General features: G+C 41.7%; 1 protein-coding gene across 2 annotated transcripts; it reads right to left on the reverse strand.

Annotated features, from left to right (window-relative positions):
- Window positions 1-1636: 1636 nt before the first annotated feature.
- Window positions 1637-14434, reverse strand: LOC104908843 (alpha carbonic anhydrase 8). Of its 2 annotated transcripts, XM_010698007.4 has the most exons (5): window positions 14278-14433; window positions 11145-11247; window positions 10869-11030; window positions 2121-2174; window positions 1637-2005 (listed from the first exon to the last, which is right to left on the reverse strand). In XM_010698007.4, exons 1-5 carry the CDS (start codon window positions 14388-14390, stop codon window positions 1886-1888), a joined length of 552 nt encoding a protein of 183 aa, XP_010696309.2. In that variant the 5' UTR covers window positions 14391-14433; the 3' UTR covers window positions 1637-1885. The 2 variants fall into 2 exon arrangements, with proteins under 2 accessions (XP_010696309.2, XP_048504617.1); XM_048648660.2 differs by lacking the exon at window positions 2121-2174 and having other exon boundaries at window positions 14278-14434.
- Between the last annotated feature and the right edge of the window lie 216 nt (window positions 14435-14650).

Here is a 14650-nt window from a genome sequence, read left to right on the forward strand (position 1 = left end):
ACATTAGCGAATTAATATATCTAAATTCATCTAACTGTTGAATTTTTCACATTTAAGTTTAATCATAAATCAAGTACGAATGGAGTATCTAATAGAATAACAAATTTTAAAATTAACGCACGCATCGCGTGCATATAAAGGCTAGTATATATAAAAGGAGGTCATGTAAGTTGTTTGGTGTTTCTTGTGAAACTTTCATGTAGGAAACTTGGGTATTTGGTAGAATATATCTTGCCAGAAGGAGCTCAGAATGTCCAAGAAACTTGCAAAGAACTGTCGAACTACTCCGGGGGATTTCGTGGTAACCCCTCCAAGGCTTAATTATGTATATGTCCAAGAATTAAGTCTAGTGGGGGGGGGGGTGGAGAGAGTTATCTAGATCAGGAGCTATTCATTCATTACCTTCATAAATAGAATTTTGTCCCTATTTATAGCAATTGAATTGAGGACGTCATGTTGACGTCACAAATAGCACACATAATTTCATGTGAAGGGCCGATATTTGGAGATGCTTGGATCTTGCTTTATCTTGAAGGTAATTTAGTAATTTCACCATTATCTAGGGGCCAATTTAGGATTTTAAATTTGGGGGGGGGGGGGCTAACAAAACCAAGCAAATAGACAATGATGATAATACACAAATGAGAAGTTGAGTTTTGACTTTTGACGATAACAAAACCAAACTTTATATAATTCGAGTCATTTATTAGATATACCTTCATTACAATGTCCTCTCAATATTATCTCCATTTTTAGAAAATTGAGAAGATTGACTTTTACACTCATTAACATGCAACATTTTACCTTTAATATCTTCAATTATCCATTACTAAAGTTTGTATGAAGTGTTATAAATTTAATTAGTAAATGTATATAGAGATAGACAACTCCAAAAAATTTACATAATAACATTTATTTTTAAGTATTTGTATATAAATATTGGTCAACTTAATATATAATAGTGTAGAAAGTCAAATTGTTATATTTATTTAAAACGAAAGGAGAATTAATCATTATATTACCAAAATAGAAGGCTAAAATTAGAGCTAAGATTAAGAGAGATGGATACTATTCATGTAAGTTGTTTGGTGCAACTCGTGAAACTTTCATGTAGGAAACTTTTGGGTATTTGGTAGAATATATCTTGCCGGAAGGAGCTCAGGATGTCCCAAAAATTTGCAAAAAATAGTCGAACTACTCCGGGGGATTTTCGTGGTAGCCTCTCCAAGGCTTAAGTATGTATATGTTAAAGAATTAAGTCTAGTGAGGGGGGAGGGGGAGTGTATCTAGGTCAGGAGCTATTTATTCATTACCTTTATAAATGAAATTTGGTCTCTATTTATAGCAATCAGATTGAGGACGTCATAAATAGCACACATAATTTCATGTGAATGGGCCGATATTTGAAGATGCTTGGACTTTGCTTTATCCCGAAGGTAATTTAGTAATTTTAACTTGACCCGGGAGTCCAAGTACTATTGGGTCCAAAACTTGAGTTTTCCAAATTGAGAAGAGAGTGCATTATATATATGTCCTTTTTGTTTAATAATTATGTTTGTAAATTTCAAAGTTTACCTTTATAAATTGGATTATTTCATATTTCATGTATATATAACTCGATATTCAACATTAAAAATAGGATAAAGAACTCGTACATATAAATCCATTATGGTGCTACGCACAGGTTCTATTAGAATTCAGATTAATATAAATAGATGTCATCTTACATATAACATAATGAAGACAGTTTCTTCTTATTGACTTATTGATCATACCGCATAGCGTTTCTTAGAGCAAAGTAATGCCCACGTTATTTGTAGGAAATAGCTAAGATACGTAGGCTCTTTTATTTAGAACATTTTTGTTCCTTGATGTCCAAATATGTTTACATAGATGCTGCACTTGGCGTGTGGAGAGTTTCATCGTCCACGCGTAATCTTGTATCATAGAGTTGCACCCAACGTCTATTCACTGGCTGCAATGGTCTTGCATTTTCCCTTGAACCCTACAAAAGTTGAAAATAATGCAATTTTATACAATTATGTCTCTTGATTGAAAATGGAGGATTGAGATCCTAATAATTGGAATTGGAAATGGATGATCCACAAATTGGAACTTACATCATCAACTGCGTTTCTGAGCAATTGCACTTGTTCAATTGAAACAGTTCCAAGCTGTGTTATAAGTAGAAAATGGATATAGAGCAAAGTTAGCATGTTTATTTAAGTTATCTTCTAATCCACATTTTTTCGCAATTACTTTTATTTTTTAGTTGTTTTGAATTATTTTATTCCCAACTTGTCATTTTTAGTGATGGCCACTGGTGCGGGCTGGACGGGCCGGGCCATGGGCCGTAGTGGGCTGGGCTGAGATTTAACGGCCCAGGACCGGACCGTGAAATTCATGGGCTGGGCGGGCTGGTCTGTGGGCTGAAAAATCTTGGCCCACATCGGTCTGTTACCGGTTTTCACGGTTCGTGGGTTTGGTGGCTGGACCGGACTGACGGGCCGGCATGAGTTTTTTTTTTCAAAATTATAATCATTGAAATTATTCATTATTGTTATATAAAATCTTTAAAATGAATTTAAAATATATACAAATATTAATATTAATGAATAATTTCATTATTTTTAAATTTTATTGAATTATAATATATGCAATTTGATTAGAATATATACAATTTGATTAAAATATACACAATTTGGTTCAATATTTACTTGGATTGGGCTGGGCTGGTTCATGGGCCGGGTTGGACCGGTTTCATGGTCCGGGCTGGGCGGTTTTAGTAGTGGGCTTTAGTGGGCTGGGCTCAAGAAATCTGGCCCACAGCCCACCCACCAATTTCACGGTTCGAGCTGGGCTGGCCGGGCTTTTTGCTGGTCCGGCCCACACGGCACACGAGGTGGGCTGGGTTGGATGGGCTGGATTGGCCCGCACTGTTGGCCATCTCTAGTCATTTTCATACCTTATCAAAGAATGTTCAAGTTTTTCATTTTAGTGTAACAGTATATATGTGGGGTGGAATCATGTCAAATTTATTATTTTTTTTAGGGTTTTTTGTCAGAAAGGACCTAATAAAATACAAGTTTTGTGGGGATGGACCTAATAAAATTTTTTTTGTCAAAAAGGACCTAATAAAATACTTCTGATTGTAAACAGGAACCACTTTATGAATTTTCGGCCAAATTTACCATTTACCGGCATTGACCCTTTTTTTACCCCTAGTTGACTCTTTAATGTTTTGTTCCTATTTTAATTGACCCAAACATATTGAATTCTCACACTTTCCTCCCAACAACGCAATCTCCATTGAAGGGAAGCATCAACCTATTCGATCTTATCCTACAACCTTCATCAAATCCAAGGTATGTTTTGCTCTTCAAATTTTTCTCTCTCAATGTTTAAGGGTTTTTGAAATTTAGGGCTCCTATTATACGTTTTTCCCAAAATTGCAAATTAGGGTTCTTAATTTTACGGTAATTTCTCTTCTCCTCCTAATTTTACGGTAATAGAAACAGAACATTAAAGAGTCAACTAGGGGTAAAAAACGGGTCAACGCCGGTAAATGGTAAATTTGGTTGAAAATTCATAAAGTGGTTCCTGTTCACAATTGAAAGTATTTTATTAGGTCCTTTTTGACAAAAAAAAAATTATTAGGTCCTTCCCCACAAAACATGTATTTTATTAGGTCCTTTCTAACAAAAAACTCTTTTTTTTATAGGAAATCTTCAAGCCTCATAACTAGCATAATCCTTTTAAGGTGGGGAGTAAGGGGATCCCGACTCACAAGAAATATATGGTTATTAAGATTAGAATCTTGAAATTTTACCAAAAAGTGAAAATCTCATGCATCTTTAGGAAGTGAGAGCTTTTGCCACTTGAATTCCCAAATAGTCCTTGTTAATATTATTTATTATTTGGATTTTCAAATTGTCGCATCTTTTTCTAATGTGTAATCAAAGATACGAATCTATATATATAAATCTAAAATCCAAGACAAACAAATATCATGCTGTCACATGTACTCTCCCCTCCCCAACACAAATCAAATGAGACATCAAACATAAAAATGTATGTTTGAAGGACTCAAACCCAGGCCAATACCTCTCATTTGATATGATAATGCACTAACCAATTAACTACACTACAATACTCATGTTGGTCTTGTGAGGGAAAAATCATTTAAAGACACATAATATTTCTATTTTTTGAAAACTTCAAATGCACGTTGGTAAATCATTTGGGGAGTATCGCCCCGGACAAGAACTGTTAAATATCAAAACTTTGAAAACTTACAAAGTAGTACTTGTAGTTGTATAACTTATTGTTCATACATTACCGACCTATACATATGTTTGGGCTTATTTCCTGGGCTAAGCCAGCTTCGTGGGCTAAGCCAGCTTCCTGGGCTAAGCCAGCTTCCTGGGCTAAGCCAGCCAGAGACAATTAAATCCAATAGAGCCTCAAACCTCCAAAGGGCCCCACCTGTGATAGTGCCTCCCAGCTGTCAGTGCCCTCCAACTGGCCTACAGTTGGGATATCCCAAGCACTATAAATACTCAACCCCCTCATCAATGAGAAGGTATTGAATTCCTACCTAACAAACCAGAGCATCTCTCTCTAGACTTTATCTCTCTAAGCTTGATCACTGACTTGAGCGTCGGAGAGGCGATCCCGGAACAACCCCCGGGGCAGTCTAACCATTACTTTTGCAGAATCCGGCGTACGGACTTTGGACTCAGGACATTCGAATATGACCCGGTATTCCCTAAGCAAAGGAATCAGTACCCTTAATTTCTAGACAGAAACAGTTTGGCGCCGTCTGTGGGGAAGGTACAAAAAATTACTTCGCCACCACTCACTCAGATTTACTCACTCAGCTACTCAGCTCCGAACGCCAATTGACAATGGCACCAACTAAGAACACTCGCGCTAAGCAAGCCTCTGTCCAAGTTGGTCGGCCGGAAAGAGGCCACTCCCCCGCGCATAATAGGGAACCCATGAACCCTCGGCCAGAGAGAGGTCACTCTCCTGCGCATAATAGGGAGGCCGAGCAGACCCCCTCCCCGGGTCGGAGGTCACCCACCGTCCAAACTCTGGACCCTCGGTCGGTCTCACAGCAGATTCAGCATGTGGAGCCTCAGCCGCTCTTTGCGTCTGACCTGGCCCTTATCACGGCTCAGCTCCAGGAAACTTTCCAAAAGGGCATGATGGACATGATGGCCATGCTCCAACAGAGGCAGCCGCAACAAGTTGTCCCGCTCAACCAGCATGAGCCCAGAGAGCGCACAGTCGTTCGCTCCCACAGGGACCACTCTCGTTCTAATCGGGATCCGCAGCCTAGCCGGCCACGGTCCGATGCGAGAGACCCCAGCCACCGGGAAAAAGAAAAGTCAGCGCAACAGGGGTCGGCCCGTCTGCGTGCAGAGACCCATGTATCTAAATCCCCAAGGGGGGGGATGGGTCGGAAACCCCAAGATGCCCGAGAATTCCTTAACAACAAGAAGCGCCTCAGCCAAGGCTATGACGCCCGGGAGTTCCTCAGAAAGAAGGCAAATGACCGAGAGGGCCAAGGGGACTCGGCTCGTTCTCAGCCTCCTAGGCTAACTGGAGGAGGACTCAAGTTCTTGATCCCCTTCAGTCAAGAAATCTAGGGACCCAACCCCGGGGAAAATCAAAACCCCCCTGATCGAGCCATTTGCGGGCCTAACCGACCCAGATGATCATATGGCTAGTTACAAGGCTCAAATGAGCGTTCAGACAAGTTGCGAGGCCACTTGGTGCCGCTTCTTCCCCACCACCCTCAAAGGTCTGGCCCTCAATTGGTTCCAAGAACTACCGGCGGGGTCATCACTGACTTCGCCATACTGGAACACCTCTTCATCCACCAGTTCGTAGCTGGAAAGAGGCAAAGAAAAATCAGCCTTCATCTCATGGGGGTAAAGCAAGACAAGAATGAATCCTTGTCGGACTATATAAAGAGGTTCAACGAGGAGTCTCTCAAAATAACCGACCTGCAAGACGCTGTAGCCTTCGCTGCCCTCATGTCCGGGCTCCAACCGGGTCAGCTCAGATGGTCATTGGCCGCTAATGAAGTAAAAACTTACTCGGAAGCCATGGCTAGGGCCCAAAGATTCATCCAGGCAACGGACATCTGCCGCTACTCGGATGAGGGTGGTAAGAAGAGAAACACGGTTAGCAAAAGATCCGAGCGGCCTTAAGGGCAGCGGAAGTTAATCGCTCGGCCATCTCTTGATCTGTTTCATTTAAGAATGATAAGGAAGCTTCTGCAAAAGGAAAAACACAGTTAGCAAAATACAACAAGTAAAGCAACAAAAGCAAGTCAACCGGACACCCTCTTGCCGAATTACCCTTAGGGAAGGCCGGACTCAGGCCAAACGCTGCGAGGAAGTGCTCATTCTTGAACAACTTGCAGCTCGGGAGCCAATTTCCCGCTACAAAAACTTCACCACCATCTACTATTTTTGCCTCCAATTGCATGTAGATGGCGGCCACTGCTTCGTCCTCCGATAGCTCGGCACTTTGAAGTTAAGGCAGTGATTTGGGTCGGCAGCTGGAGGTACGATGGGGATGCCCCATTCTCCCCCATAATAGACAAAGGCAAACCCTCGACGAAAACCCTTTTGAGAAGTGGGTAGGTCGAGGACGGTGTGATACCCTCGCCGAGCCTGGAAGCACCACCAACCAGGTCCATGATCCCCGGCAGGCATCTCGAACAGCTTATACAAGTGGCGCCAGAGGGTGAGGGTCGGTTTAACACCGATTATATCGCATATTACCTGAACCGCCAATATGCCGCCCTTGGAGTTTGGAGACAGCTGACCCAAGCACAGGTTATAGGCATTCAATATATCCTTCTCAAACTGGGTCAGCGGAAACCTCAAGCCCATCTCCATGGCTTTGTAGTAGAAGGCAGTGCACCCAGGGGGTGGGCTCAGAATGGTGTGGCTGGCATCGGGTCGGACCAACAAATATGGGTCCTTTATTTGGAATTTTGCCGCTTAAAGAAGGGAGAGGAAATTTTGCTCCCGGACCGCCTTTGGGGTCGATCTCAGGGTACGCGAGCCGCCCTGACGTCGAAGCTTCACCTTCTTCTCCCGGCATAGTTATCCTAACTACACCATCAGACAAATATCTGTCTAAGTAACTCCTCGAAGAGGGATAGGCCAGGGACACCTCCAGGGTAGGGGATGGTACCCTCGGCCTCCTCCTCCTCGGCTTGCGAAGGAGTACTCGGGAGGGAAAGCGCCTCAGGCACAGTCGAGGGATCCGGGCAACTTATTAAAGTTGACACCAATATCATTCCCATACCTCTCACTTCCTCGGCTAAATTATAAGGAGGTGAGGGAGGGGGTGTCACTGACTCGGACGAGCTCCCCATTATTTATCAACAGAGGGGGTCGGCCGATTTTATTAAAAGAAAGAGAAAAAAACTTAGTGAAAAAGCAAAACAAGTGCGTACCTGGTCGGACGAGAAGATGGAACCCGGACTTAGAGAGAGAAAGAGCTCTAAAAGTAGAGAGAGAAAGAGCAGAAATCTCAAATTTAGAGAGAGAGAGAGAATTGTAAAAGTGACAAAATCTCTCCCCTCTCCCCCTACTTATAGGCAAAAGTCCTCGGTTTTCGTGTCGCGCGTCGCATCTTGGACCGGAACCTGCGTTTTCGTCACCTTAATGGGCCTCTCAAATGGCCCAAAACTGTTCAAAAGACACAGCTCCAAGGAATATCAATCGTCACAAAGGTCATAAATGACCAAAAGTTGAATCGCCACCATGTTTTCAAGCACCCCAATAATCCACCATTGCCACGTGGCATTTTGGGTTTCAAGAAACTATTAAGTTCACCAGCTGAAGACTACTAGTTCATCAGCTCAAGGTTACCAGCTCGGTCACTCTAGCCAACGGTCCAACATCTTAAGCACCGGCTCGGAAAAGCATGGGGCTCATTGGCCCCTCATCCGAGCCGCGTCCAACCAGCTCGGCCCAAGGAGGCTCTCCTCTTTGGTTGAGTAAGTCTCCTAAGTCCCAGATTGACTTAGCGAGAGCAGGCATCGGCTCGGACAAGCATGGGGCTCATTGGCCCCTCATCCGAGTCGCGTCCAACCAGCTCGGCCCAAGGAGGCTCTCCTCTTTGGTTGAGTAAGTCTCCTAAGTCCCAGATTGACTTAGCGAGAGCAGGCATCGGCTCGGACAAGCATGGGGCTCATTGGCCCCTCATCCGAGCCGCGTCCAACCAGCTAGGCCCAAGGAGGCTCTCCTCTTTGGTTGAGTAAGTCTCCTAAGTCCCAGATTGACTTAGCGAGAGCAGGCACCGGCTCGGACAAGCATGGGGCTCATTGGCCCCTCATCCGAGCCGTGTCCAACCAGCTCGGCCCAAGGAGGCTCTCCTCATTGGTTGAGTAAGTCTCCTAAGTCCCCGATTGACTTAGCAAGAGCAGGCACCGGCTCGGACAAGCATGGGGCTCATTGGCCCCTCATCCGAGCCGCGTCCAACCAGCTCGGCCCAAGGAGACTCTCCTCTTTGGTTGAGTAAGTCTCCTAAGTCCCAGATTGACTTAGCGAGAGCAGGCACCGGCTCGGACAAGCATGGGGCTCATTGGCCCCTCATCCGAGCCGCGTCCAACCAGCTCGGCCCAAGGAGGCTCTCCTCTTTGGTTGAGTAAGTCTCCTAAGTCCCAGATTGACTTAGCGAGAGTAGGCATCGGCTCGGACAAGCATGGGGCTCATTGGCCCCTCATCCGAGCCGCGTCCAACCAGCTCGGCCCAAGGAGGCTCTCCTCTTTGGTTGAGTAAGTCCCCTAAGTCCCAGATTGACTTAGCGAGAGCAGGCATCGGCTCGGACAAGCATGGGGCTCATTGGCCCCTCATCCGAGTCGCGTCCAACCAGCTCGGCCCAAGGAGGCTCTCCTCTTTGGTTGAGTAAGTCTCCTAAGTCCCAGATTGACTTAGCGAGAGCAGGCATCGGCTCGGACAAGCAGGGGCTCATTGGCCCCTCATCCGAGCCGCGTCCAACCAGCTCGGCCCAAGGAGGCTCTCCTCTTTGGTTGAGTAAGTCTCCTAAGTCCCAGATTGACTTAGCGAGAGCAGGCACCGGCTCGGACAAGCATGGGGCTCATTGGCCCCTCATCCGAGCCGCGTCCAACCAGCTCGGCCCAAGGAGACTCTCCTCTTTGGTTGAGTAAGTCTCCTAAGTCCCAGATTGACTTAGCGAGAGCAGGCACCGGGTCGGACAAGCATGGGGCTCATTGGCCCCTCATCCGAGCCGCGTCCAACCAGCTCGGCCCAAGGAGGCTCTCCTCTTTGGTTGAGTAAGTCTCCTAAGTCCCAGATTGACTTAGCGAGAGTAGGCATCGGCTCGGACAAGCATGGGGCTCATTGGCCCCTCATCCGAGCCGCGTCCAACCAGCTCGGCCCAAGGAGGCTCTCCTCTTTGGTTGAGTAAGTCTCCTAAGTCCCAGATTGACTTAGCGAGAGCAGGCACCGGGTCGGACAAGCATGGGCTCATTGGCCCCTCATCCGAGCCGCGTCCAACCAGCTCGGCCCAAGGAGGCTCTCCTCTTTGGTTGAGTAAGTCTCCTAAGTCCCCGATTGACTTAGCGAGAGCAGGCACCGGCTCGGACAAGCATGGGGCTCATTGGCCCCTCATCCGAGCCGCGTCCAACCAGCTCGGACCAAGGAGGCCCTCTTCTTTGGTTGATGAATTCTCCTAAGTTCCAGATTGGCTTAACAAGAGTAGGCACCGGCTCGGACAAACATGGGGCTCAATGGCCCCTGGTCCGAGACATGTATGAATGATACCCTTCCATTTCTCTATGAAACCGGGTCGGCACGCAAGCTTCCCCTCTCTTCTACGAGACCAGCTCGGTACGCACGTTTCCCCTCTCTCCCACGAGACCGGGTCGGCGCATCCTTTCTCCTCCCCTCTCCTCGAAGGGACCGAGTCGGCACGTGCCACCCCTCTCCTTGAAGAGATCGGGTCGGCACATGCCTCCCCCCCCTTCAAAGAGACTGGGTCGGCACATGCCACCCCTCTCCTTGAAGAGACCGAGTCGGCACATGCCTCCCTTCTCTTCAAGGAAACTGGGTCGGCACTCGCCACCCCTCTCCTTGAAGAGACCGGGTCGGCACATGCCACCCCTCTCCTTGAAGAGACCGGGTCGGCAATGCCGCCCTTCTCTTCAAGAAGACTGGGTCGGCACTTGCCACCCCACTCCTTGAGGAGACCGGGTCGGCACATGCCCTCCCTCTCCTCAAGGAGACTGGGTCGGCACGTGCCTCCCTCCTCCAGGAGACCAGGTCAGCCTGGGCTCAGGGCTGTCTAGGTTCCGCCACGAACGGGAGACACTTCAGCAAGGCCTCGATGTTTCCCATTCCTGGCGTGGGGCTAATTGTTTGGGCTTATTTCCTGGGCTAAGCCAGCTTCCTGGGCTAAGCCAGCCAGAGACAATTAAACCCAATAGAGCCTCAAACCTCCAAAGGGCCCCACCTGTGATAGTGCCTCCCAGCTGTCAGTGCCCTCCAGCTGGCTTACAGTTGGGATATCCCAAGCACTATAAATACTCAACCCCCTCATCAATGAGAAAGTATTGAATTCCTACCTAACAAACCAGAGCATCTCTCTCTAGACTTTATCTCTCTAAGCTTGATCACTGACTTGAGCGTCGGAGAGGCGATCCCGGAACAACCCCCGGGGCAGTCTAACCATTACTTTTGCAGGATTCCGGCGTACGGACTTTGGACTCAGGACATTCGAATCTGACCCGGTATTCCCTAAGCAAAGGAATCAGTACCCTTAATTTCTAGACAGAAACAACATATATATTGGGAGATCGGGGTTGTTGAAATTACCATATTTTCGACTGTCCATATGACACCTTCATCACAAGGAGGGGTGGTGAGTGACCCACTATATCTGTAATATTGCGATCCTTCCATCCGCACTTGTGATGGACTAATTACCCCAGCGTCTGTTGATGCATTGTTTGAAATCGATCTTATTTTATCTTCTATCTGCAAATTCATTTCATTCATCAAATTCCATCAACAGAGAAATGAGTTGGTTATTTTAGAACTACCAATCAAACTAGGAGTATATTAATATTATATGATCCATAAATTCATTACCGAAGAAAGGAAAGGATCAGGATTGCCATAGTGGTAAAGAAAACCAATTACTGCCACCTTGTTGTCTAGGCTTTGATGTACGAAGTGCGCTTCCAATGCATACCTAAGTTGTCACGATAAGCCACAGATCACACAAAAATATAATAGGGATTGAGGATTGTAGTGTAGGGAGCCATATAGATAAAGTTGAATCTAGAAAATGCAAGACTAATGCAATTTCAGAACTAAAAGTTATGCTCATGAAATTCCCTCAAAAAAATAAAAAAGTTATGCTCATAGGTAGTCTAAGGATGTGTTGTACCGAGACCGGTTGAACCGGCAAACTTGAACCCAAGGTTTCCTTGGACTAGAGACTGGACTGGACTCGAAAAATATCAAGTCTGGTCCGATTTTAGACCGCTTCGTGATTTACATTTAAGAATTAATTTTTGAAATTGTTTATTTAAATTAAATTGTATATATATATATATATTACGTAATACAAACACATTGTAAAATTTAATATTGTATGAGACACATTATAACTTAATATTAATAATATACATAATTAATTTTTTTTTCATAAAAGTAAATTTTTAAAAGGAACCGGATTGCGGTCCGAATTTGCATCCCTTACTCACAGCTCATACACTAATAAGGTTTGTCGATAAGCTAATACAATACAAAAAAGAACTAAAAACTAATGATAGAAAATGCCTATAAGTTAATGACATTCAAAAACATAAACTGACGAAAACTATACATAAGCTGATAAAATACCTATATTAGGTAATACTTCCTCCATTCCATAATAAGTGAAAACATAGAAATTGGTCACAAGATTTAGGGCCTGTTCTCCCCAGCTTATTTTCAGTTCAGTTCAGCTCTCTTCAGTTCAATTCAGTTCAGTTCAGTTCAGCTCCATTCTTTTATAACCATTTTGTTAAATAATATTATTATGTCGGATATACTTTATTTACTAATTATCTTATTATTATTATTTATTTATTTTTTATATCATTACTAAGTATTATTATTTATTATTATTTCTAGATATTATTTTGTTTATTATAGCGTACTCATTATTATTAGTATTATTATTAGGAGAAACATGGTTTAGGTCAAAGCGCAAATAACCCACGTTTTTTAGCCCATAAACCAATCAAATCGCGTCAAAACGGTTTATGATGCAATTTTCGCGGTCCAATCCAATCATTATTTTTAATTACTAAATATTATTATATTATTAAAATAGTAATATTAATTTACTTCTTAGATATTATTGTTATTATATAATCATCATCAAGTATTAATATATTAATACAAATAATATAAAATAATAATTATTATTAATAATTTATGATTATAAATATTATTTATTTATAACTCTCATTTCAAAATATCCAAAATACTAGTATTATTATTATTCATTATTATTACTTATTATTATTATAATTAATCATTATTTAATATTCATATTATTATTGTTTAAATATTTATTACATTAAATTAATTCAATTCAATTTAATTCAATTCAGTTCAATTCAGTTCAGTTCAGTTCAGTTCAGTTCAGTTCAGCTCTCTTCAGTTCAGTTCAGTTCAGCTGTTTTATGCCGAAGAGAACAGGCCCTTAATAAACATCACTTTTAAAAGCCAAAAAATCATAACCCTTTAGTCTTATGTTCTTTAAAGGATGCAACAAATGCCTTGTACACTCAATCCAATGCACCATATGTTGTTTGTTGATATCTTTAATTTTGTATAAGTAACAATTACAAAAAGTTAAAAATTATGAAAGTATTAACACAAATCAAATAAGATTCCACTTAACTAGTTTTTTTTTTTTTTTTTTAAGAGAATATGAGATAAAATTGGTAGATGAATAGTAGTTAAATGCAAATGTTGTAAGGAGTATGAGATAATACAAGTATACAACTTTAAACCTTAATATGTTGAGTTATGTATAAGAGAAAATTATAAAAATTATATTTTCGGAATGTACAAATTGGGGAGAATCAAACAAGATCCCGTATGACTATGTAATTCTTTGTGTATATGAACTTAAAGAAGGTCAAAATTAGCATGTGAATAGTACACACCAGTAGAATGTAGCAATTAGAAAAAGACGAGTAGAATAATAGATAATTAGGGCCTGTTCTCCCCAGCTTATTTTCAGTTCAGTTCAGCTCTCTTCAGTTCAGTTCAGTTCAGTTCAGCTCTCTTCAGTTCAGTTCAGTTCAGATCAGTTCAGTTAAGTTCAGCTCCATTCTTTTATAACCATTTTGTTAAATATTATTATTATTATTATTATCATTATTATCATTTATTATTTATTATTTAAATATATATCATTACTATTAAGTATTATTATTATTATTATTATTGTTGTTGTTGTTGTTGTTGTTGTTTCTATATATTATTTTGTTTATTATAGATTTACTCATTATTATTACTATTATTATTAGGAGGAACATGATTTAGGTCAAAGCACAAATAAACCCACTTTTTTTAGCCCATAAACCAATCAAATCGCGTCAAGACGGTTTATGATGTACTCTTTGCGGTCCAACCCAATCATTATTTTATTACTAAATATTTTTATATTATTAAATCTAATTATTAAAATAGTAATATTAATTACTTCTTAGATATTATTGTTATTATATATCATCATCAAGTATTAATATATTAATACAAATAATATAAAATAATTATTATTAATTATTATTAATTATCATTATTATCATTAATTATTATTATTATTATTATTAATTTATGATTATTAATATTATTTATTTATAACTATCATTTAAAAATATCCAAAATACTATTATTATTATTCATTATTATTACTTATCATTATATTCATGATTTAATATTCATATTATTCTTGTTTAAAATATTATTTATATATTTATTACATTTAGTTTAATTTAATTCAATTCAATTCCATTCAGTTCAGTTCAGCTCTGATAAGTTCAGTTCAGTTCATTTCAGCTGTTTTAAGCCGAAGAGAACAGGCCCTTAGAGAGGGATATGTCGGAGACTGGAGATCGATAATTAAACTTATATATTAACAAATATAAAAATCAAAATATTACATCTATAACTCTATAAGAAAATAGAGAATAGAGGTAGTATATCATGCACATACCTTCTGCCATTTATTGCGTGCTCTGAGGGAGAGTGCCAGTGGCATTGGCGAAGGATATAATCAACGCCATTGATTTGAATGCTGCTGCTTCCTTCCGTCCATTCAAGCTGCATGCAAATAACCAAAATAGTGGGCCATACATACACATAGATACATATACATACATACATACACATACATACATATACATACATACATACACATACATACATAAAGGATGAGGAGCTAACTCATGTGGTAGAGCACTCCCCTCTGATCCTTGAGGTCAGGGGTTCGATCCTTACCCCCATCATTATGTTGGGGTATTTCCTTAACATGCTTTGCATGCTTTACCAGCCAATGTGCTGGTAGTTACTACAAGGCTAGTAGCCTT

This window comes from Beta vulgaris, chromosome 7 (assembly GCF_026745355.1).
Source record: "Beta vulgaris subsp. vulgaris cultivar EL10 chromosome 7, EL10.2, whole genome shotgun sequence".
In the NCBI taxonomy this organism is placed as follows: Eukaryota; Viridiplantae; Streptophyta; class Magnoliopsida; order Caryophyllales; family Amaranthaceae; genus Beta; species Beta vulgaris.